Below are 25,250 nucleotides of genomic sequence, written 5' to 3' on the forward strand. Positions count from 1 at the left end.
TTATTACAAGCGAGCGACGCCGCGGGTAACAGCTAGTATATATATATATATATATATATATATATATATATATATATATATTTGAAGAACTAGCGGTAGTAGTTTATACTCGCTTTAAAGTTAATGTTGGCTCCTGTGTCACCATTTACATTCTGGTTCATCACCTACACACAAATATTACCTTGACAAATGCAGGAACCAATCAGAACTCCAGGTTTTCCAGGTTTGTATGAACCTTAGCTTTAACGATGTTGGAAGCTTTATAATGCAAGGAATTTCAGACAAAATACAATACAAATGAATGAACACCATTGTTTTAAACTTTTTAATTGATACATTGTGCTACAAAAAGTAAAGTTAAGTGTCCCGAAAAATATGTTAATTAAATTTGATCTATGAAACACTAGCTATATAACTGTAACAATTAATTTAATTAATTAATTTAAGCAACAATATACTATCTTTGGTTTCCTCACTCTTGAAATATCATTGGTTTACTTTCTTTCATAATTTTCTCTCCAGAAAAATAATAAACCATTTAATTTTAATTTAAAGGGAACATCAGCAATTTCATATTCCCTTGAAAGTTTGTTTGCTTTTTTCGAACAGTCAACTCACTTGCGCCATCTAGGCCTTACAAACTCATAAATACTCTCTTTAAAATAAATTCACTCGTGCTTACATCATTGCCAAAAATAAATCATATTAACCAGTATAATTAATAACTTAAATGCTAAATTAGTGTAAAGGTACGTAAAACTTGTTCTTTCATTTAATACTACATAAAAGTTTAGATTTAAGTTAATTAAAGTAAACTTTAACTTGTGACCTAAGAACTAAGGTGTGTGTATATGTATATATGTTTATATAATGCAGTCTAAGATTTAGGTTGCCCTTGAGTATAATCAGGTGACGGTACCCCAAAAACATTCCATGATGAGGAATTGCGTTTTTGGCCATCAACAGACATTCTCTTTCCAGTTCTCACATCTCGAGTTGGAACTGTTTCTGATAAATATTTTTTAGAAGAGTTAAACTTCAATTTAAGTATTTTAAACTGGGAGTAAGACCATGTGTGTTTGGATTGTTTCTAATCATAGATGGCGCTTTTTAAAATGGTGCTCAGTACCACCTTTCAGTAGACACCCTGATCAGCCAAACCCATCACTAGACACCCTGATTAGCCCCACCCACCACTAGATACCCTGATTAGCCCCACCCATCACTAGTAGATACCCTGATTAGACCCACCCATCACTAGTAGATACCCTGATTAGCCCCACCCATCACTAGATACCCTGATTAGCCCCACCCCTCACTAGATACCCTGATTAGCCCCACCCATCACTAGATACCCTGATTAGCCCCACCCATCACTAGTAGACACCCTGATTAGCCCCACCCATCACTAGTAGACACCCTGATTAGCTCCACCCATCACTAGTAGACACCTGATTAGCCCCACCTATCACTAGTAGACACCCTGATTAGCCCCACCCATCACTAGAAGATACCCTGATTAGCCCCACTCATCACTAGATACCCTGATTAGCGCCACCTATGGAAAAATACTAGAAAATATGAGATTTATACCCACCACTTGATACATTTTCCTCACTTTTTGGGGTCCTCCAGACAAAACAACTTAATTAGAAGCAAATATAAAATTAGTCAGCTTTGATCATAAGTAGAGTAGAAACTGATCACATTTTTCTTTATCACCTTTCAATCCCCCCTAAAGAATGAGGCCTTCCATTATAACCATTAGAGCTACAACCAACTCCAGCAAAACTATGCCTTTGATTGGGTACTGGTGACGGAGCTAAGAAAATTGTCAATAATACTTAATTAACTCCTAATGGGCATTGACATAAATAAAATTAAAATTTATATATAATTACTTGGTGTCAACCCATTGACAACATTATCAAAAAACCCTGAAAATATAACAAATTTGTTTGCTTGGGGGATTGTTTTCACCATATTGTAATGTTTTCGTAAAAACCCCAGAAACTTTGAAGATGGCCTGTCAATAGCCAGATCGTTAGGTGAAATATTTTCAACCTAAAAAGGTCATAGGTCATGATGAAATGTATATTTCAGAATTGATTGTCATATTTTTACTTTGAGCAATGCCTCAAAGAGTTGTTTTCCATAACCCTTTCTCTGCCGAGATTCATGGACATAAAAGTCCAATACACAAACCGGGTTTATTTCATGTAGTTTCCCCCTTTCATCAACTAGAAACAATTTTTTTCTACCAGATTTAAGTATGCCAACCACACTACCATTTCCGTTAGAGCTGTAATTAATTATAATTATAAACACCCTGATAATTAACCCAAGACCTAATTAAAGTCCCATTTCACCTTTCATCATCTTTCATAATAAATAGCAAATGATCTGATATGATCAACTTTTGAGTTGTTGTAACAGGTAAATTGAGGGATTGTGCCTAATAAGTTTTAATTGCAGGGCAAGATTTTATAATTTTGGACCTAATAAAAACCCCACAATCCCTTGCAACTCACCCTGCCTGAAGCCTCACCAATTTGATCAATAACTTCTGATAAGAGATCACTATAATATTTGAGGTGTACTGTCAAAATAACAAAATAATATTCAAGTATATTTACATACCACTTAATTTGCTCCTTTTTAACAATGCCATTCTCATTTGGTGATGAAAATACATTATGTGTTATTGGATTACGTGTGCAAGATGGTCTTGGACTTGTTGTATCAGTTAGGGTTAATACTTTACTATGGTAATTTGGATCGTTTTGTTCATTGACAGGGAAATTTTCATCCAAAATAACAGGATTTAGAGTATTTGTTACGACAAATATTGAATTACCAGTACCGCCATTTAGTATGGTATTAATATTAAATGGGAATTCCATGTGCAGGCCATAAAAATGAAAGTTCGCGGTTTCAATACCTAAGCCTTTGCAACTGTCAAACCGTTCTGAGTATTTGACAGTTGTCCCGGTGTTTCTATCCTATTCAAATATCTTTGTTATCTTAATTTAGGAATATAAATAGTTAGTGGTGCCATAATTAACTTTAATTTAATACGGTCCTAAACCTAATTAATTAAAGTCAAACTTAACAGCTGGCACCGCTATGGAAAACGGAGTTTCCGAATCCCATGTCAAAGTTCATGACACTAGCTGTAGATGGCGCGTAAAAATGGTGGAACATAGATATATATATACGGGTCTAGATACACTTCCCCTCTGTTAGGCCCTTTAAAAAATGCGGAGGTGAGAACTAGCAGTCGACGCTTTACGGAGGGGGAATTAGATCCAAACGCCATCTATTGAGAGTTTCAAGAAACAAAAAAACGAAAAATTCGAATATGAAAAGAGCGGGAAATTCAAATTAGGCTTAACTTTTCAAATAGCTTTACGTATTTTTGATCTCCTTTATACGTGTAATTATGTTCTTAAGTGAAATAAATAGTTTTTACGTAAAAGAAGTAGTGTTTTTAATGAAATGTTAGTGAAATAAGGCATTAAAGATGGTTAACAGTTGTTCTTTCGCACATTGTCATAATTTATCAACTTCTGGAAAGGAATATCTTTTTATAAGTATGATTAAAAGTTTGTTTACCACCTCGAAACCAAATAATAACATTATAACTACCAAATACAATTGCAAAGCATCAGCACGCCCGCTGGCAAAAGTTATTTATCCAATTTTTTAGCTTTCAAAATTCAGCGATAGATGGCGCACTAGGTATCTTCCCCCGGGAAAATCGCGTCGACTGCTAGCTGTCATCTCCGTATTTTCCCCCGATTCAGTAGGGTATCTAGACCCGTATATATATCTATGTGGTGGAAGCATAGACATTAGAACACTATTAAGGGGGATTAGTATTACTCGATCGAGTTAATGAGCGTTTCTTACGCTCAAGGTCAAGTGGTGACATTATATTTTGGTGCTTTAAATGGTGTGAGCTTCGAAGAACCTTTTGGATTTACTGTGAAAGTGACAATAAATATTTGATAACTGAGAAGACCATTGAGGAGTACACGATTTTTACTGGTAAGTTTAGGCATTTTTTATGGGTATCTGATGGATAAACCCATGAATTTCCAGGAATATTCTTGGACATGGGCAAAATAGTCTTGTGGAATAATATATATAAAGGGGGTGGACAAATGGGGGTCAAAGATTTTCATTTTGAGGGGACGCGAAAGCCAATTTAAACCACACATATACTTCTTGCTTATATCTACGTGTGGTTGTACGCGTCAATGTATGTTTGTCTGTTTTGTTTGTGTGTGTGTGTTAGTGTGTGTAACGTATAAAATTTTTCCATAGATATCTGTAAAATTTTAAGCTTTACATTAAAATTATCAAAACCAGAAGCAAATTTAAGTTGTCCTATTTCAAACACGTCTAGTCATCTTCAACACTGGTTGTTTAGAGATATAATATTCCAAATTTATTTTGAAATGCAGTAGTCTGAGATAAAAGCCTTTCAGTATCTAATCAGTTCACCGTGTGTCTGATTATTGAATTTTTCCAAAAGGTTGATGCGCTTGCGCACCAAGAACCTATTTAACAAAGCCAAAGCTTTATATACACAGCATGAATTTACTTAATACTCTCATGAAGTGATAGCATAAGATATGTTCTATAAGTTCGTCACTGGTTACTGAGAGCTTGTCATGAAGTGACGTGGGTGAATTTGTGAAACGTAATAGATTCTCGTAAGGCGCTGTCAAAGGCTTAGTACAGACTTAATTGGAAGATGGACTGCAAAATTAACCACCGAGTGTAGTCAATTCTCGCTTGTCGTTCTCGAACTAGCTCTCAGTAAATCTCAAGCATTACGAAGTGGTGTCATACTTATGGTACCTATCTTATAAACTTATGCGGATATTGACTTTATCCTCTAAATGGCGGGAAAATGCAAACTGTTAAATATTCTTGGGCAGAGAAAATAAATTCTTAAATTGAGATAACAGATGTTTCCATGCAAATAGTACTATAGTCTCGATAACAACCTGAAAATTTGAGGCTGATAGTCACAAGTCTATGTATAAGCGCTCTTCGTACACTGCAGTTTGGTTTAAATACAAAACTACTAACCCCATGATGGCCCTTATGACTTTACTTTCTTTTTTGGCCATTTGTTTGGTGTCCTTTGTATTAGTGGGCATTACAACACCGTACCAAACCCCTAAATTTATAAAAATTGACGCGTCACCCAGCGTTACACCCAGTCCTGCATCTGTGGCGTATCAATATGAGCCCCAATGCGACCCAAAAATTGTCGCCGAAGTCACAAAGTACGCGGATACAATTAAAAAAATCTTCGATTACACCGTGAATGGACCAGAAAAGGGCGTAACCTACGACGAACTCGCTAAGTTTATCGACAAGTTTGGTAACAGAATCGCTGGTTCTTATAACCTAGAGAATGCTATTGATTATGCAGTTGATTTGATGAATCAGTATGGTTTGGAAAATGTACATACCGAACCCGCTATCGTGCCCCATTGGGTTAGGGGTAACGAATCAGCGAGAATGGTATCACCTAGAGAACAAAATTTGGCTATGATGGGTTTGGGCGGAAGTATAGGTACGCCTCCAAATGGTATTAGGGGAAAAGCCATTGTCGTCAAGTCTTTCGATGAATTGAAGAAAAGGGCCAAAGAAGTAAGTTTATTAAGTTTTTACGTCGAATAATCTTTGTAATGAGTACCAGAAGGATATATTACTTCTCTTATTCGAGAGAAGTGTACCATTCACAAAGCGGGGTAATTGTAACATGATTATTCCCAACATCATTTTACATTTGGAGTAAGGTTACTAAACCGAATCACGTACGCGATAAATAGTTCCCCATCATTATTCTCTATTAGCGCTTAACTATTTTCCAAGGTGCATGCGCTTGTGCGTTTTTGTCCCACGTCAAGACAATCAAGGCTTGTGGGTTGATTGTTGAGGATTTAGTACCAAACAGATATAGAATTCACCCCATGGTTCGATGTCGATCTGAAGTTTGTTGAGCAGGAGATCAAACAAAAGGGGAAGTGAGCCTGGGTAGAATCATGTTAAACGACTAAAGTATTAAGAGGATACAGAGTGTCATCCTTCTTCTATTATCCCCTTCTGTGATTACCTATAAGGCCCTGCTTTGTCACTTTGTAATTGTACTTTCGCCTGTGCTCGTGATACTCAAACGAAGGTTAATTTAGAAGCATATATATTTATGGTTAAACATCACCGAACTCTCTTAAAGGTTCCTGGAAAGATTGTGGTATTCAATGAGGATTTCGTAAGTTACGGAGTTACAGTGGAATACAGAGATTACGCCGCTGAAGAATCAGCTAAACTCGGTGGCATTGCTGCTCTAGTCAGATCTGTCACACCCTATAGTATCAACAGCCCCCATACAGGATGGCAAGATTACGCTGATAATGTCACACAAATACCTGTCGCTTGCATTACAGTGGAAGATGCGGAAATGTTGCATAGAATGCACCAAAGAGGTACTGTAACACGATGTCGTTCACGATAATGACGACGTTATGACAGGTCAAATAATTGTTGACGCTGGAAGTTGTTCAAGATTGAAGATCATGGTTAAAAATCCATCTCTGACGTTTTTAATCTATAGGTGATGAAATCGTCATCGAAATAAAGATGGAAGCCCAGAATTTACCACCTGTTGTGTCCCGTAACACCATTGGAGAGATCAATGGAAAAACCCACCCTGAACAAGTAAATTGCGTTCAACACGACAGGCCTTAACATTCTAACTTTTACCATAACGAAAACCAACATAGGTTGTCTTGGTAAGTGGTCACTTGGATAGTTGGGACGTAGGTCAAGGTGCCATGGATGACGGAGCTGGAGCTTTTATCTCCTGGAGGGCATTGTCCATATTGAACCGATTAGGTTTAAGACCCAAAAGAACTATGAGAGCCGTACTATGGACTGGTGAAGAGGAAGGACTATGGGGAGCCCAAGCCTATTTCACGGGACATCGCGCTCAGAACGATAACTTCAGTATAGTCATGGAATCTGACATTGGTACCTTCACGCCAAGAGGTTTGACTTTCTCTGGTAAAAACGAGGCGGCTAAATGTACCATGAAGACCTTAGTGGACCAGTTCGCTTTCATGAACTCCTCTCAAATCCAATACATGGAGGAAGGTTCGGATACGACCTTATGGATGCAAGCTGGAGTTCCTGGTGCCAGTTTGATCAATGACAATGAGAAGTACTTCTACTATCACCATTCTAACGGAGATACCATGACTGTGGAAGATTCTCACACGTTGGACTTATGCACTGCTTTCTGGGCGGCTACTGCTTTTGTCATTGCCGACTTAAATGATATGTTGCCAAGATAATAGATGTAATTGTAGTTACGAAGAAATTATTTTTCAAATTCTACTACTAATTAACATTGTAATCCTAAAAATTATGTATACGTATTATATATTTAAAAGAAGTAAATACTCAACATCTGTTTGTTGCAAACATTCTTTCAGCCTACACCATAAGTTTATATGATATATTCCATAAGTCTGACACACCTATGCTTCGGAATGTTAGAGACTTACAGCTCGAGCTAGTTCGAGAACGACAAGCGAGAATTGACTATACTCGGTGGTTAATTTTGCAGTCCATCTTCCTATTTAGTCTGTACTAAGCCCGGCTTTGACAGCGCCTCACCAGGCGTCGCTTTACCTCGAATCTATGACCTACCTCATTCACTTCATGACAAGGTCTCAGTAACCAGTGACAAACTTATGGAACATATCTTATCAACTTATGCTATGGTTAAACGTATCAAGGAGGAAAAGGGGGCCATTTAAAGGCGACGACAAGTACTTCTTCCGAAATAGGAAACCATAGGAAACACAACAACATTCACCCTATTCTCTACAATTTATAATTTCCTAGTGTTCTTTCCATAAAACCATGAACATCAGCTCACCCACACAATTTTCTTCTTTTCTTTCATAATTTGAAAACCACACTAGCATTAAGATCCTTTTGAGAGCTAAAAGTGTTTCTAAAAGTCAAGAGATGAGGGGCCCCTTGCTCAATTAGTTATCATAAAATGTTGGGTGCTGGCAGCAAAAGGACATCAGTTACACAAAATTTATTAATCCGCTAGATACTTCAGTTCAACGCCCCTTTATGTCGTTGAATAAAAACTACTAGATGGGATTATAACATCATAAGTTCATAAGATATGTTCCTTCCATAAGTTTGCCACTGGTTACAAACTGTAGCTTGTCATTGGTCACAAACTGTAGCTTGTCATTGGTTACAAACTGTAGCTTGTCATTGGTCACAAACTGGAGCTTGTCATGAAGTGAGTGAGGTAGGTCATAGATTCGAGGTAAAGCGAGGGAGGCCTGGTGAGGCGCTGTCAAAGGCAAGCTTAGTACAGACTAAAAATAGGAACTAGATGGAAGTCCTGCAAAATTAACCACCGAGTGTAGTCCTTCAATTCTCGCTTCCGTCGTTCTCGAACTAGTTATCTCGAGCTGTAAATCTCTAGGTAGCATTACGAAGTACAGGAAGTGTCATACTTGTGGAAAACATATCTTATAAGCTTATGTTATAAATATATATACGGTTTCTATATAATTATATATAAACTAGCTTAGTAATTTGAGCGGTAGTTGCGAAAAGCGGAAGACAAAAGCGGTACCTCGATGCGTCTCGTGACATCCAAAAACTCGTCACTCTACACGCGTTCAATGTCAATTGGAAGCGGTAATAAAGGCGGGGAAACCTTTGTAATACATTCATCTTGTTTCCGGGTTAGATTGACTTAATCTAAATTAGGAAACAAACCCTTCCTCGAATCATAATATTTACCATCCAGGGATGCTTACATATTAATAATAAACAATTTTATTATCAATTATTGGAAAAAATATAAACGCGTTGCGTTTCTAGTTATCGGTTACTAAACTCTTATATGGAAGTAGATTACTAAAAAAGTTTTTTTTAAAAAAAAAATACGAAAATATTCCCAGAAGTTAATTTAAACCAGTTATAGATTTAATTTTATAAGTAGGAATGGAGAACGGTTAACCTTTACTTCAGTCCAACTTATAGCCCAGTATAGAGCCCGTCCCTTCAATACGTAACGAAAAGTTTAAATTATCTTATTGGCTCACTTAAACTACGGTTTGATGACGTTGCTGACGGGGACGGCGAAAAATACGAAATTCCTTTTACCTCTGTCGCTATGACCCGCCTCTTCTTTCATACCCCTACGTCCCGTGGAAGGGGGTCCGGGACTTTGACGCGCGCCCACATTACTCTGTTCTTCATTCCTACTTCTAAAATTAAATCTATCCCTGCCTGTATATAAAGTAGAGTAAAATGATTGATTAATAGGCACATTTTAATATTAATATATCAATATTTATAAATATATTAGGGTTCAGGGTCGTTAGAGTTTTAATTTCCGTCATACGTTATAGTGATTAATTTTTAACAACAGTCATCAACTTCATTGCAAAGAGTTTTTCTGTTTTATTTAGTTTTTTATTTTTTCTTTTTCAAGGGATTCATTTTTGAGAGATTACAGTTGTTAGTTAGATTATCAAGATGAGTTTTAAACGACCCACGATGTTGAAATAGAATCGTTAGTACTTAGAGTTAGAAGGGAGAGTAAGAAGAGAATTTAAGATAAAAGTAATTAGTTCAGTTTTAAATGTTTCTTTTAATTTTTTTCTTCTAACTGCGTAGGCTTTATCGTGGAATAGAACTGGGTATACGCTTACAGGGAGTTCTTGGTAAACTTGCCTAATTATTACCATATATTGTGCATGGTAATTACATATATTTTTGGGGAAAAACGTCATCTACGAAATTAGAATCGTCGCGAATGGTATCATGTGACATGTGTATGCATAAGATATGTTCCTTCCATAAGTTTGTCGCTGGTAACTTAGAAACTGGAGCTTGTCATGAAGTGAGGGAGGTAGGTCATAGATTCGAGGTAAAGCGACATACGCTTGGTGAGGCGCTGCTGTCAAGGGCTTAGTACAGGCTAAATAGGACCTAGATGGACTGCAAAACCAAGTATAGTCAATTCTCGTGTCGCTATCGAACTAGCTCGAGCTGTGAGTCAGTCTGTCAGTCAGGACTTTGATTTATATAGATATAGATAGATTACATATTTCTACGTGATAGCTTAAGAAAATTATTAAATTGTGATACTAATTTACGTAAGGAAAATAACCCATTTTTGCAATCTAACGAATGAATAATACCGCAAATATTAACTTAGGTATTTGATTAAGTACACAAAAGACGCCTGGGTAACATTACAATAATATATGTGAATACAAAATCAGTTTACAGTCTTGGAGCTAGGGTTTGTTTCGCAACAAAACTTAACTCTAATAAAAACTCTTCGACGCTAATTTTGTCCAACTTATACATTGTTTACAGACTAGGAGGATTCATACCATTACACAAGGAGACCTGGATTTAGACTCATCCAGTGAGTCAGACCTCCTTGTGTAACACCTGAAGCTTGGCCTCCCTGTGTAAATGATATGAATGCTCCTAGCCTGTAAACTATGTATAGACATAAGTTTACTCACTAAAAAGTGAAACATAACAAAAACAAAAACAAAAAATAAGATTCTATCCCGACAAGTTTTTAAACTTGAGTTAGGCCTAATTTTTTTTTATTAAAAACTTATCATCACTTCTTAATTACTAACCCTTAAACCTTCCCGGGGGTAGGAAAATATCTTTGTGTACACATTTAACTCGTCTATACCTCCACCCAAATTACACACGTCCAATGGCATAAGGCCAAAAGTAAAGAGAACTTTTCTCTACGTCGCAGCTAAACTCACTCGCATCTTTTAAAACGGTTTAGAAAGCTCAACGACACTGGGTGCGCGGAGATCGACTCTTAACACGCTGATGTATTTTATAATAAATTAACAATAATTGTATCGTGTCTAGCTAGTCCTCAAACCGCGAGGTTGTACAGTAGGAAGGTTTCGCTGCTGCTGCTGTTGAAACAATCCTTTTCCTCCGAATTATTTCGACACAGTTCATTTCATTTGTACCTTCCTCGGAGACGCGACCATCACCGACCGGGTTTAGTGTCGTGTTGTTAAAAAGTGCTTACTGTTTGTTGGAGGAGGGAGCTTAAGTCCTCCGGGTCCCCGACCTAGTTCAACAACTGGCCAGGTATGTGCCTCATTCATCTATTTGGCCCCCCTCAATCGACAAACATTAAAAGGGACTGTGAAACGGTGTTGAATAAATTGTGGAAATTTGTGGAGTTTTTTTCGTTACATGTAAGTTGATAATAATACTGGATTATTCTTTATTTTTGGTAGTTTATCTGTACAATATTAAGCTAAAAGATTTACTAGTGGCAGTTCTTCCCTTTAGTTATATTAAAGTTTAAGTAAAAACGACATAAGGTGCCACTACCCAACAATTATAATTTAATTTAAAAAATTATTGTTGAATTCTGAGAGAGCGATTGCTCTCTTAGATAAGACTTCATACTGCTCTTAATGTATAAGGAGGGTTTTTTGTTTGGATGTAGTTTTTTTTGTATTGTATTAATTGTTTTGAAAAAAATTAATAATGCAGCTTTGATAAATCTTATGACGTTGCTTACGTTGCCGGCTTTGAAGGTATTTGTTATGACAGCCTTTGTTTTCTATGGTATTGTACATAGTGTTTAGACAAGGAGGATTAATAACATTTACACATGGAGATCGGGGTACTTTGGGGATAAAGTGCAAAACCGAATTGCGTGGCCTCCTGGTGTAAATGTTATTAATCCTAGTCTGAAGTGAAAACTATGTATAGTTAGTTCAGCTTTGGAGGGATCTACATTAACATTAGAAAAACCGGTTTTTCTAAGGGTGTTTTAAGTACATTCTTTAGTATATATATTGCATTGGACGCTAATAGCTGAAGTTTCAGATTTTCCAGTAGTTAGTTAATGTTTGTGAAGTTATTTTTCCAAACATTTCAACTATATAAGATTAAAGGATTTCATTGTCTCTTTAATTTCCCCCAATTTCTTGACAGTTTACCCTAGAGTTTCAGGGATCTCCCAAACTGTTTAACAATAGGGTAGGGGAGATTCTCTTCTATCTTCATAGGGAAGAATGAGTTTCTTTAAAGCTGTGTTTGTAGTGGGGGAGGCAAAATAGTGGTAGAAGAAGAACTCCAAAAGCCTGTAAGCATTTTTTTTGGCTCTTGCTGGCAGTAAGAACAAGTCGCCCAAACGTGCGGTTTATCAAATGGTTCTCTTTAAAAAATGTAAGAGTTTTGTATCGCGTCTTAATTTGTCAAATTTTAACGCATTCGCGGCATAACCAGCCAATAACAGGTGAGCTTTATCTAAAGTTTAATATAAAACAAACCTTAAAATAAAATCGGTAAAACCAAAGTTTATAAGATATGTTCCTTCCATAAGTATGTCACTACCTATACTACTTCGTAATGCTAGAGACTTGCAGCTCGAGCTAGTTCGAGAACGACAAGCGAGAATTGAAGTACTACACTCGGTGGTTAATTTTGCAGTCCATCTTCTCCTATTTAGTCTGTACTAGTCTTTGACAGCGCCTCAACAGGCGTCGCTTTACCTCGAATCTACGACCTACCTCCCTCACTTCATGACAAGCTCCAGCTTGTAACCAGTGACAAACTTATGAAGGAACATATCTTATGAACTTATGGTAACTAAAATAGACTTTGAAAAGTGTTCTACCGAATTTTAGCAATGTAAAAGGCCCACAAATCCGTAAGAAATAAAGCTTCAAACACTGCAATACTTCGTTTGCAAGAATGCAATTGAGCTAACTAAACTTAGCAAAAATAGCAAACTATTAATCATAAATCTTATTAACGAAATAAATATTTAAAAGTCCTTGCTTGGCGAATTAGGTGCGGGGTTTTTTATTTAGTCAGATAATTTTTATCTAAACAAAAACGGCCGGGGTTCAAAAGCATAGCAGCATACGCTCTTCAAATTTCAAAACAGTCCAAGGTTTACAATTTATACACTACATTTTTTCCCGCATTTTATACTTCTTTGCAGCATGGATAAGTTCTCTAGTGGAAGGCCTGTTGGAGTTCCCCCGAAACCAACCACTAAAAAACCCAACAGAGCTGTTTCTTTGTTTTCAACTCAAACTTTCAGCTCTTTACATCGAAGTTTGAAGAAAAACAGGTGCGTGGCTTCTTCTTCCATTCTTTACAAATTATTAATTAGCTATTAGTTTTTGTTTGTGATTAAATATTAATTTAACTTTATCTTAAATCGATTTTTTATGTAGACTCGGTATACCCCATGCTTTTACCAATGAATCTCAACGTGACGTCGTCGATAAGGATTTTGTGTATCGAAGGTAAGCGAATTAAATTAGCTAATCGGTCGTTTGGCCAGGTGGTCGTCGTGTTTTAAAAGTGGCGCGTTGACCCCATTAAAGGGATAATTAACCTTTAGTAGCCGTTTTAATTCGTTTAAAATTAAGAATATCGCATACGTCAATTATGTGTTTATATCAGACTGAGATATTGTCAAGGTATTAATTACTTGTTTAGAATGAGAGTTAGAAAAAAAAAAACGTTCGGACTAAAATGGCTTATTGAAAATCCACCTCTTCTCCAGGTTATCCCTGACTATTTTAAGGTGTTTACTAGAGCCCACTTCACAATTACACTTGACCCATGTTTAGTATTGCTAGAAGCATGATATGATATGTCAAACTAAATCCTGACCACCCCCCACCCCATTTTTAAAATATCTGACCCTATCCAGGTTTTCCAGGATAGGTACGAAACATGTAAGAAATCATTAGGTTATACTGAAGGAAAAACACTGACAATTTTCGGTTTCACTCGTAATCAAACGTAATTTTGAGAATTTTAGATCCTACCACGTGTACTTGTGCAATCTTTAATTCTTAATTACCATATTTATGGCTATAATCAAAGGTTTAATACACTCCTGCTATATAATGAAGATTGAACTTTGGTATCCTTAAATATTGCTCCTTGGTTTGGGCTGTAATTTAGGCCTACTGATTTGAGGCGATTTTCAGTAGACCTGCAACATAAAAAAAAATGCCATTTCATTTTCTCTTTAAGAAAAAAATCCCACTTGCACGGTTTAATTGCTTCAAACAATGGCAATACCGTGTTGCCCTAGTTTTAAATTAGATATTCAAATTAAGTAAATATTAAAAGAAGAGAACCCTGGCCCAAGTAACACCCCAAGTTCAAAAACCAGATTTAATTTTCGTTTTCTATAAGACTTAAAATATATATTCTTTTGAATTAACCTCGGGCTATATTTAAATAGTTTCCTATTTAAAACGGTATCTATAGCTGCTAATAAGTTTTCTTATTAATACAAGGTCGAGAAATTTTTCTGTTTTATTATCGCATTGATAAAGTTTAAAAATACTTTTTATCGGAAGGAAATTTAATTATTTTTAAGTTTGTCAAATATTCGGTTTTAAATTGAATTTCCTTAATACGTAAGGAACCCGAAGGCCCAAGTTAAGGAATACATGATATTCTCACGGTTTGTATAAAAAATGCAGGGAAAAAAATGTAGGAAAAACCCATCTATATCTATCTTTCTATTTCTATCTACGAAAGAAATTTCAAATATGGTGTAATAATAGTTGACTCTGAAATTTTAGAATTATACTTTTAAATATAAAATGTATCACCCTGTACCTTGTGTTACAATTCCCATACGTGTAAAAGTGTTTTTTCCAAAAGAAAAAACTGCCTTCCCTTATCCGGAGTTATTTTTTTTTAAAAAACTAAACCGGAAATTTAAAAATAGTTAAAACGGAAATTACATCACAGTTCTAAAAAATAGTAACAGCAGCTTCTAGCCCACTAGCCTTTCCTTTTATAATTGAGTTTGCATTGACTGCCATTAGAGTATACAAATGAAATCTTACTAATTCGAATTAGTGACGTAAATTGAGTCCGACAAGATAACTAATTTGGTCACTTGCATAAGTTTCTAGTTCTATCCTTGTAGCGTTACCATTTAATTCCCTAACGGTAATAATACTTAATCCTTTATTCACTAAAAAGAATGGTAACTGTGTTCTGGGTATTTACCAGTACATCCTTAGAATTTTCCCAGAAATTTATGATTAAAAATTTTTCCCAAATCACCTTGAAAATTTGAACTATAATTAATATTGATTATCATGTTTACTAAAGGCACAATAATAGCAACCTTCCTTGAACTCTAAAAAGAAGTATACGAATTTTGAGGAAAGAACATTCTATAGACTAATAGCACCTCATGTTATTTCCCCTTAAAGCTTAATACAGTCGAAGGTAGAGGGCTACCATTACTCTATAGAACGTTATGCAGCTTAAAAAGTAACTGGATATTTCACCACCTTTTCTCGATTTCAGGGGCTTATTTCATATAAAAATAGTTCGATTAGTGTCCAACACCACGGGGGACTACGCTTAAGTAGTTCCTACATAAACATTACAATTGCAATTTCAAAGTCAAGAACGCGTGAGAAGAAGTAATTTAATCGAAATTGAATTTATAAATTCCGGAGTCTTAAGAAAATTCCTTTATTTTAGTGTATGCTTTCCTTGTGTAGAGTAGTGGCATTCCGTGTTAATTTCCCATAGAACTTTATGTAATCAAAGGCTGGGAGGTGCCATTATGTGGTTTTAACCTTCTAGCCATCTGAGAACTCTCTCCTGGTTGGTTTTAACTACCCCCTTTTTCGACTTGACTAAAACAACTCGAGAGAAACCGAACCATTTAAGCCGAAAATCCTTAGAAACCATCCATAGATCATGAATGCTTCATATTATAACATGAATAATGAAGCTATGGACGGTTTAAAGATGAAACTTAATTTGAAATAGAGCTATCACAGATATGACGTCAGTGCCTAGGTAAAACGTCACGGGCTTAGTTTTGGCAGTGGGCGACCATGTTTGGTACCGCTTTCGTTCTATGTCAAAATAGTATGGGTGACGTCACACTAGGGCTTCTGAGGTAGCTCTATATGTGCAGGTACTTTTAAGGGCCTCCAAAGATGGTAGCGGGGTTTGGTATCGCACCGTGCTAGGGTGAATTCTATAACTGTTTTGGGGTATTAAACCCTCGGCAGTCAATCAACCCACAAACCTTGATTGTCTTGACGTGGTACTTAATCGGCAAGTGCATGCATGCGCCTTGTTAAATAGTTTTAAAAGCGCTAATAGAGTAATGATGAGGGAATTATTTATCGCGTGTGATTCGGTTTAGTAACCTTGCCCCTCCAAATGTTCTGATGTTGGGTAGGAAGAACCCACTTTGTGATACACTTCTCTATACTTCAGATAAAACTAAGCAATATTCATGAGGGTATCGAATAAATTCGTTTCTTCCCATCAGACTTAAACGATTACCATAATTTCAAAATTTCAAGGAAACAATAAAAAAAGAGAGAAAACCATTGGATGTTTTTAACGTGCGCGTGGTTATAGCATTCAAGGTTTCCGGTTTGTGTCAGTGACGTCACGATAAAAATTGTTACACGCCCGACTGCGGGTTCGGGTTGCCATTCTATTTTACGTGTGATCTCATACAGGGCATACCATTTTATCGACGCATATACATTCGGCGTAATCCATGAATAGCTTAGGATAGTTGTCAAATACTTAGTCATAGCTGGGATATTTTGGTAAAAGTCAATTTTATAAGTCAGAACTATAACTTGTTTATTACAACCGTACCAGTTGTTGGGGAAAAATGTAGTCGTGGTGTTTTCTGATAATGATTTATATGCATGGGATAATATTAATAAATGTAAGTTCTATTTTAATTTCAATTTTGAAAACATTTTGAGTAAAATACGAAAGTCTCTTGTGTTGTTTAATAAATGTAAGTTCTAGTTTTCTTTATTTTAATACGAAAGTTTTGGTGTTGTTTTAAGTGAAAGAGGATGTTTGGATCGATGGTCTAAATTTTAAGTTAAAAATAGACGGTTATAAACAACAACAAATTTTTTTGTTGAATTTCACGTTTGACAGCTGTATTCTTTTATATGGCATGAAAATATCCCGTTACGTATGAAACTCTCTGATTTCTTTATTGTCCAAAGATAAGTTATATTTCTGGATTTATAAAGTAGGGACTAACTTTGACTACAGTTTCGGATATTACTTAGTAATATTAATTTAAAAAAATGGTATAATTAATTTATAAGAGGTAGCGATGCGATGCGGTAATTCAGTTATTTTTAAAAAGGTAATTTACCAGCGAAACGATTCGGTAATTTAGTCATTTTAACCATGGTAATTTACCAGCGATATTACCGGTAAATTAACTTTAAGACGATACAAGGTAACGAATCTTAAAAGACCCGGACATTTTATCATACGTTTAGAATTTAGATGAGTCACTAATTTAATTATCAATTAATAGGTCACCAGTTCGATTTGTGAATGTTTTTTTAATAAGTAGTTCCTTAATTGCATTATTCCATATCAGATAACGAAGATTGTAATTACAGTAACGGTGTAATTTGTAGAATGCCTTATCTTCAGTTCCTGCTTTTGATATTTTAATTACGGTCCGGGGATATTTGGACTTTATACTCTTTCCCCATACGTAATAAAACATTCCAAAAGAGTCATAAAATTTATAAAACAAATTATTGTAACCTGAACCCATACAACTGTATGATATTTATGATTGAAAATTATAGATCGATTACACTAAAGGGGATGTAGAAATTCCTCCCCCTTTATCTCAGCTTCAACTTCAGTGCAGTGTTGTCAGGCCTTCTCTTACCAGAAGTATATAATACTTCTCTTCGAGAGAAGTGTAGTAGTAGTAGTAGTAGTAGTGTACTACAAAGCGGGGTAATTGTAACATGGTTCTTCCCAACGTCATATTAACATTTATTATAGCAAGATTACTAAACCGAATCGCATACGCTATAAATTGTTAAATATAAAGTATAGTGAAGATGTAGAAGTCAAGCGTGAACACAGAAATGTCAAAAATTTAATCAGTTGTAGGGTAATTCTTAATCCATTATGACGTGTTTCACGATATTACTTTAATTGTACTATGACAGTACCTTTCTAGTATTATAGTCAAAGTGACGCCAAAACCATAATCCCTTTGTTAAGTTATGCAATAGTAGTACATTAAAGATTTTAATGTCTTTCCATATTGACGTTAAAACCCAAAAACATTTAACAGCTGTTATGAAAAACCGGGGATTATACAGACTTAGTGCGTCGTTGCAAAAGCTGACGCCATGTGACACGTTATTCCTACGTGAAAAACAACCTTATGTAAAGGTTTTATAAATCCCCGGTATCGATTCACGTGTTTTTACACGATTAAATTCACATGTTTTAGCACGGTTGTTTTGATGTTTTTAGTATACTGGGTGGTAGGCGCGTCTGTAAGTCGCAAACATCGACAAGAACTAACATCGACAAGAACTACAATGGGGAACAGTCGAGATGTTCCTTGGGGGCTTAGAAAAGTGACATAATAATATCCCTTATAAGATCTTGTCTTTTAAACTACCAGAACAAAGCCTTAAGTTGATAAGTACTTGTACGTAGTAAGTCGACGAACTGTGAAGTTATAAACTCGAACAGTTTTTGAGATTATCGTATAGTTAAAAACTTATCAGAAATTCAATGTGTTTAGCACTTCATTTTCTTGTGAAAATTTGAATAGTGAAGTGAAAATTTTGAAGAGGTTCAAGAGTTATCGTATGATAGGACTATAGTTTAGAAGCTTTTCAAGAATTGTTTGAAGATATTGTATTATTTTGCTTCAAAATGTTAAGAAGACTAAGGTATGCTTGAACAGAAACCACAAAAAACACGATTGAAATATGGTGTCTTAGGTTTACTAACACCGTAATATAAATAATAACCATTTCTTTTCTTCTAATTACAGCCGTAGAATGTCAAATCCAACGGAACTTCCATCAAAATCCAAAACTTCAGTACCGGATGGTGTGATTTTTGGAAGTATCAAACCGGAAGAAGACCTTTATCACCACGCCGTTTCTTGCCAACAAGTCAGCGATAGCACTAGAGTTCCGGCGAGTTTTCTCAACCCTTTATACTACGGTAGTCGACAGAGCGACAGTAGCGGGGATGAACGACGCCATTCGGTCAGCACGTGCAGCAGCGATTCCTCGGAAGTCAACGAACAAGTACCGCAACGTCAGACATCGACGCAATCCATCAAGATCAAGCGTGACAATGATACGGACTCAATTTGTTTCTTAGAGAAAAACAGCCCATCTTTAACCAAAACTGAGCGTTACTCTGAAAACCCGGGTAGCTTTGTCTTCCGTAAACAGAACAAAACCACTTTAGAACACGTTTACGAAGCTTGTGACGCTAAAATAACAAGTAATTACGAGACACCTGGTTCGAACAAACGCGCTTTTGTGGATATTTTTCAGACCATGAGTTTTAAGTCGCCGTTGTATGGTACATCCATCGCGTCTAGTAACAGTACGACGCTATCCGACGATAGCTCGGAAGAAGCGTACCCTAATGACACTTACGACGTGCCAGGATCTTTGCCACCATCTTACCCACCACCTCCGTTACCCCCAATTGAAACTGAATGTCCCCCTAGCATTCCACCTCGTAGTATACCAATTCCGATTGTTGAGGACCCTCCAGTTATACCAGCTCGTGCTGCCCCGCCTGTAGCTCAAAGTATATTTGGTTCACCGCCCGATGTACCGTCGAGACCGATACAAAGAAGTAGTTGTAATACGCCAACTCCAGTGACGACCGTTGTAACGGAGTCTCGTTTAGAAGAATTACATATTTACGACCTAGGACCAACGGATGAGGAACCAAGTGAAAAAAGAACCAATTTGGATGTTCAAGTACCATTAACTAATAGTCATCAGGACAATTTCGGACGTAGTCGATCAACTACCCCGACTAATGTATCAAAGACAATAACGCCCGAATTGTTGTTACCAACAACTAGTGAAGACAATTCAACTTGGATTAATTATACTGTTCCCATGAAAGTGTCTAACGAAATTGAGCCCGCTACGAGTGAAGAACAATCGGGTGGATGGTTAAGGTCTTACACCTTTGTGGGTAACAAGATAACTCCTAAAACGAAGACAACAGCGACGACCGAGGTCACGACTTCTTCGATAAAATGTAGTGGATATGTTTATCAGATTGGATCAAATAAGGGTAAGTGACAAGCGTTTTCACGCTTTACTTAACCCGTCAGTTACCCTTAGAGAGACAACGGGACTACGTCAAACAAGCAGTTCTGTTGGACGCTTTATAGGGGTTTAGATGAGGGATAGACATTTAAAACTAGATACAGTAACCTTAGGTAGAAGGCCATTTACTTTCTTGTACTAAGGAAAATCCTGCGAAATATATTGCATGTGTCATAGTTTGTCTATTGCCATACTATTGCGCAATAGTACGTTAACCAGCCGTTCCTTAATCAAATAAAAGTCCATTTCATGAAGTAATCATTTGAAAGATGAGAATATTAGCATCAAGTTGATTTAGTAATAAAATTTACTATGCTACTCATAATATTTACTAGCATATCAAATATTCCAGCTGGACACTATCTATCTGTGCCAGTTTTTACCCCTTTATCGTATGTTATTTATTATTAATCTATTAATAATCTTTTGGTAGATGTTACCAAGAAATGGGTCACGCTGAGCAAAGGATATTTGAACTTCTATCGCGATACTACGGTGAGTGTTATTCCCTTTATCATCTCAATAATGACTTCCTCTCTTGGAAATTGGAAAAAAAAAATTGCATCCTCTTTCAATTCCTTTAGATTAGAGAAAGTGTTAGCTTAGTATAGAACTTGTGCTCATTAAACTAATTTATCTTATTATGAAACGGAATACAGTCATACATTTATCAAAAATATTGAAGGATAAATTTATATAGTTGATATTATTTCCTCAGCTAATTATTGTTGATATTTTTAAAATGCTTCCTTGGGTATAATATAGTGTACAAGGTATTACTATATATTGTATACAATTAAATTTTTATTCGTGGAAATTTAATGATCTCTAATTGATGATATAATAATGTTTTTGAACATCGAAGAAAATTCGTCAGAACTTCATTTGTTAAACGTTACTTTCCTAAAATGGGCTTACTATATTAAATGTGATTTTTGATTAAATTATCAGTTTGTTCCCACAAAAATGATAAATTGGACTTCAAATCTAACGGATCATTAATTTTACCTTAATTTCAATTATTTGATACATGGCGTATCTTCCAACACTTATTAAAACTATACTATTTCAGACCAACAGTCCAGAAACTATTTATCTCACCAAAAATATCATGGGAGTTAGTGTCATATTGACAAACATAACAAAGTACGATTTCCCTTAATTTTAAACTCATTCATATCTCAACAATAATCAATAATTCTCAAATTTCACAGTTTGGACTGTCCAGTATCTGAACTTTGGCATTTTAAAATATACTTTGATGACGGCAAAAACTTGCTACTTGGAACCAAAGTCCCATCAGAACGAAGTGACTGGTTACAAAACCTCGCGTCCCACTTGACACCATTTGCGGTTGAAGGAGCCGGAACACTTCCTTTGAAGGGAGTTCAAGTGGCCGCTCTCTTATTTGTTAAAATTGGTGTAGCCGGAAATTGGCAAAGAGGATACGTAATAGTTCACCAAAGATTGATATCATTATGGGTTATTGAAGAAAACACTTTCAAACGAATCAACTTGCAAAATGTTTCCGAAAATCGTAAGTTTCCTTAACAAGAAACGTATATGAACGAAAACTAATCGGTTTCCACGCATTATCATTTTAGCAACTGAATCATTTAGGTTACGATGTGAAAGAGCCAAAGAAATGGGACCATCGTTTCACTTGGAATTACCCCAGCAGATTCTATATTTTCAAAGCGATTTTCGAGCTTTGACTAATAATATACTTAGCGCGGTAAAGCTAGGATATGCCATGCCTTCTAATGCTCGTTTGGAAGACCACTATCTAACATTAGATAATGTTCCAGTCGTGGTTGATAAATGCATTAAATTTATCAGCACTCATGGTACAACACTACAGGGTATTTACAGACTATCTGGTTCATCCACTAAAGTCAAGCACTTACTAGAAAAGTTTTCAGAGAGTGAGTGACCCTTTGTTTTTGTCTGTTGTGCAATTGCAGAGAGAAGGTAATGTTGCATTACTAATGAATTAACTAATTTTAAAGATGTTTGGGCAGTTCATCTAAACCCTGATGAGTACAGCGCCCATGATGTTACCTCTGTTTTAAAACGTTATTTAAGAACGTTACCCGAATGTCTACTAACAGACAAACTGTACAAACTTTGGGTTGAAACGAGTTGTAAGTCGTCAACTTTAAGACCACGCACAGTTTAAAGTCACGTTAATCTTAACAATACGTCATTATTCGCAGTGTTAGAAAGCAAAGACGATCGAATCAGTCATTTAGAGCATCTACTTAGTCATCTACCTGATGTTAACTACCAGACGCTTAGAAAAATAATTGGTCATCTATGCATGTAAGTCTAAAAGAAAAGAAAATCAACCAAATCTTCGAACACTAAATGTTTATCTTTTAATTTCAGAATTGCAGAAAATAGTGATACTAATTTAATGCCAATTATCAATTTGGCCCCCGTTTTTGGGCCAACTTTACTATACAAATCTTTAAATGGGGATTTTCATAATTACGATGAAACAACATGGGCTTCCGACACGATTTCTGATCTCATTACACATTACACGAAATTATTTAACGTCGAGGATGCCGAACTTGAAAAAGAACGAAAAATCCAATTGGCCTTGCAAAAGATGAAAGAAGCCAAAACCTTCCAAAAACCGGCTGGTGATTTACTAGTGGGAATTTATATTTATAGTAAAGATTGGGGAACTTGTATCAACGTTAAGGTAAGTTTAGAAACTTAATTTAATTAAATTTAAAGTTAATTAATAATTATCTCACTGTGTGGTGTTTACTTTAGTTGACACCCAGTTCAACAGCACGTGAAGTTTGCGAGTACGCGTTAAGTTTTGGAAATGTGCGTGAACCATTAACGAAGATTGTCTTGATGGAAGTGGTTTGTAATGGGGAGTTGGAGCGATTATTACACCACACTGAATCAGTCTTGGACGTCACTCTATCATGGACATTATGGGGTTCTGAAGAATCTAAAGGAAACTACTTGTGCATAAAGCATAACTCCGTTTTTGATGCCATTTTGCCAATGATATCGGTGAGTCTATAATAGTTTACGAAATTAAACCTGACGTGACGTTAATGTTTTTACATCATTCTTTCAATAGAATATTCAACCATTAAGCGCGTTTGGTGAAATATCATACGCTGATTCATCTAATAAGTCATTTAAAAAGTATTCCTTTGAATTTACGAGTGCCAAATTGAAGTGTTATAAGAATTCCAAGGTAATATGCGCGAATTCAAATTGAAGTTAATGAATGCTTAATTGTAATTTTTTTTCCAAATAGAATGCTCACAAGATAAATGAATGGAATATAGAAGATATTGTGTGGTACATCGGTTCAGAGAAAAAACGATCAACACCCACAAAGTAATTCGGAATTAAATCCTTTAAGTCTACACTAATCAATATTCCTAATTATTAAATTCATTAATTTGAAACAGATGGGCCATTACTTTCATTCCTAAGACGGAAAAGAATTCTCAAGAAACACCAGTGAAAAGGTGAATAATTTTAATAGAACTTTCACTTGCATGATAGATGTGTTTCTACCATAATAACATATTGATGTTTTAAATGCTTGAAAATAAACATGAATTTTCTTTCAGAACTCGAAGCAATCCATATTTTGGATCAACAATGTGCTTTCAATCAGAAGATGAGCTTTATAAATGGATTGCTGCATTCTTAGTTGGAAAGCATCCTGAAGGATTATTACCCGTAGTCATCATGCCTGATCTTTTATCATAAGTTTTGTGATACTCAAATGGTTTTTTTCCCCCAAAAAATTTTTTTATAAAAATGAAATCTCGATTTAATGAAATGAATTTATACTTGCGATTGTTTAAATCGCTTCAGATTTTACCCAAAATTTTTTAAAGAAAATTATTACTTTGTTGTAGAAGTATGCATTGCTTTTAGCATTGTTTGAAGAATTAAAATGTGTGAATGAAGCTTTGTAATGAGCCTCATACAATAAAACTAAATAATCAAGTATCTTGCAATTAATGGTGGTGTTCTTATATTTACTACTAATTAAACAAACTTCTTCAAAGCCACAGTTGATTCTGCATCAACTACAGGGTTCATACAACTTTTGGAAAACTAATTTCCCTGAGTTTTCCAGGTTTTTCCCGTATATGGGGTATCCTATGGAGAAAATGTTAACGAGGGGGGGGGCAAAGGACATCCCCATATCTCTAGTAGAACCAGAGTTATGAGCCTCCAAAGTTGGGTGTAATGTTAATCCTATGGAGGGGGTATCTCTAGTAGAACCATAGTTATGAGCCTCCAAAGTTGGGTGTAATGTTAATCCTACGGAGGGGGTATCTCTAGTAGAACCATAGTTATGAGCCTCCAAAGTTGGGTGTAATGTTAATCCTACGGAGGGGGTATCTCTAGTAGAACCATAGTTATGAGCCTCCAAAGTTGGGTGTAATGTTAATCCTACGGAGGGGGTATCTCTAGTAGAACCATAGTTATGAGCCTCCAAAGTTGGGTGTAATGTTAATCCTATGGAGGGGGTATGTTCATGAAAATTTCGCTTAATTACTCGGCCCCTGTTTGACTCAAAGTTCCCTGAATTTTACTAAAAATTCTAAATTTCCCCGAGGTTTTTGTCAACTATTTATATCCCTGATTTTTCCAGGTTTGTATGAACCCTGAACTACAACCTCTCCTTTCATTCTACACTAGTTTTATGTCCCAAGTTATAAGTATGCGTATATCACCCATAAGGTCTATAGGGAGCTAACAGTTCCGACCCTGAAACGTCACACCCTTCTATCTCTTGCTGGAGTTTCATCCCCCCTAACGGTTGGAAACAGTATTCTACGTGCAAAAATGCCAACCAGAGAGGGGCTGCGTGATGTCAGACTATCTCTTCCCCCTAGCCTATTGTTAGCTCCCTATTACAATGTCAGACCGATACTATGTGAAAATTTAAAGTACTTCAAGACCATCCATCCC

The 25,250-nt window shown here is 36.0% G+C and overlaps 3 protein-coding genes across 10 annotated transcripts; 2 read left to right on the forward strand and 1 right to left on the reverse strand.

The window, feature by feature from the left end:
• Positions 1 to 311: 311 nt before the first annotated feature.
• Positions 312 to 3,141, reverse strand: LOC149690416 (alpha-tubulin N-acetyltransferase 1-like). 2 transcript variants are annotated; one of them, XM_089869945.1, is made up of 8 exons: positions 2,641 to 3,141; positions 2,532 to 2,580; positions 2,370 to 2,455; positions 2,125 to 2,302; positions 1,902 to 2,064; positions 1,723 to 1,822; positions 1,598 to 1,644; positions 312 to 1,008 (listed from the first exon to the last, which is right to left on the reverse strand). In XM_089869945.1, exons 1-8 carry the CDS (start codon positions 2,901 to 2,903, stop codon positions 878 to 880), a joined length of 1,017 nt encoding a protein of 338 aa, XP_089726071.1. In that variant the 5' UTR covers positions 2,904 to 3,141; the 3' UTR covers positions 312 to 877. The 2 variants fall into 2 exon arrangements, with proteins under 2 accessions (XP_089726071.1, XP_089726072.1); XM_089869946.1 differs by having other exon boundaries at positions 2,532 to 2,566; positions 2,641 to 2,841.
• Positions 3,142 to 3,870: 729 nt separating this feature from the next.
• RhoGAP15B (RhoGAP_ARAP and RA_ARAPs domain-containing protein RhoGAP15B) lies at positions 3,871 to 24,286 on the forward strand. 7 transcript variants are annotated; one of them, XM_089869948.1, is made up of 16 exons: positions 3,871 to 4,050; positions 13,088 to 13,219; positions 13,326 to 13,397; positions 18,965 to 20,244; positions 20,713 to 20,774; positions 21,352 to 21,425; positions 21,494 to 21,816; positions 21,884 to 22,204; positions 22,289 to 22,423; positions 22,496 to 22,601; positions 22,668 to 22,989; positions 23,064 to 23,315; positions 23,386 to 23,505; positions 23,569 to 23,651; positions 23,726 to 23,785; positions 23,891 to 24,286. In XM_089869948.1, the coding sequence occupies exons 2-16, from the start codon at positions 13,089 to 13,091 to the stop codon at positions 24,030 to 24,032; spliced, it is 3,483 nt and encodes a 1,160-aa protein (XP_089726074.1). In that variant the 5' UTR covers positions 3,871 to 4,050; position 13,088; the 3' UTR covers positions 24,033 to 24,286. The 7 variants fall into 7 exon arrangements, with proteins under 7 accessions (XP_089726074.1, XP_089726075.1, XP_089726077.1 ...); XM_089869949.1 differs by lacking the exon at positions 3,871 to 4,050 and adding an exon at positions 10,877 to 11,321; XM_089869951.1 differs by lacking the exon at positions 3,871 to 4,050 and adding an exon at positions 10,877 to 11,211.
• LOC149690418 (carboxypeptidase Q-like) lies at positions 4,351 to 7,489 on the forward strand. Its single transcript, XM_089869954.1, has 4 exons — positions 4,351 to 5,673; positions 6,260 to 6,509; positions 6,638 to 6,741; positions 6,807 to 7,489. The coding sequence occupies exons 1-4, from the start codon at positions 5,050 to 5,052 to the stop codon at positions 7,374 to 7,376; spliced, it is 1,548 nt and encodes a 515-aa protein (XP_089726080.1). The 5' UTR covers positions 4,351 to 5,049; the 3' UTR covers positions 7,377 to 7,489.
• Positions 24,287 to 25,250: the final 964 nt, after the last annotated feature.

The sequence above is a fragment of the Phalangium opilio genome, unplaced genomic scaffold (assembly GCF_054372755.1).
Source record: "Phalangium opilio isolate 3A_F unplaced genomic scaffold, DU_Popi_V2 ptg000031l_1, whole genome shotgun sequence".
NCBI classification, from domain to species: domain Eukaryota; kingdom Metazoa; phylum Arthropoda; class Arachnida; order Opiliones; family Phalangiidae; genus Phalangium; species Phalangium opilio.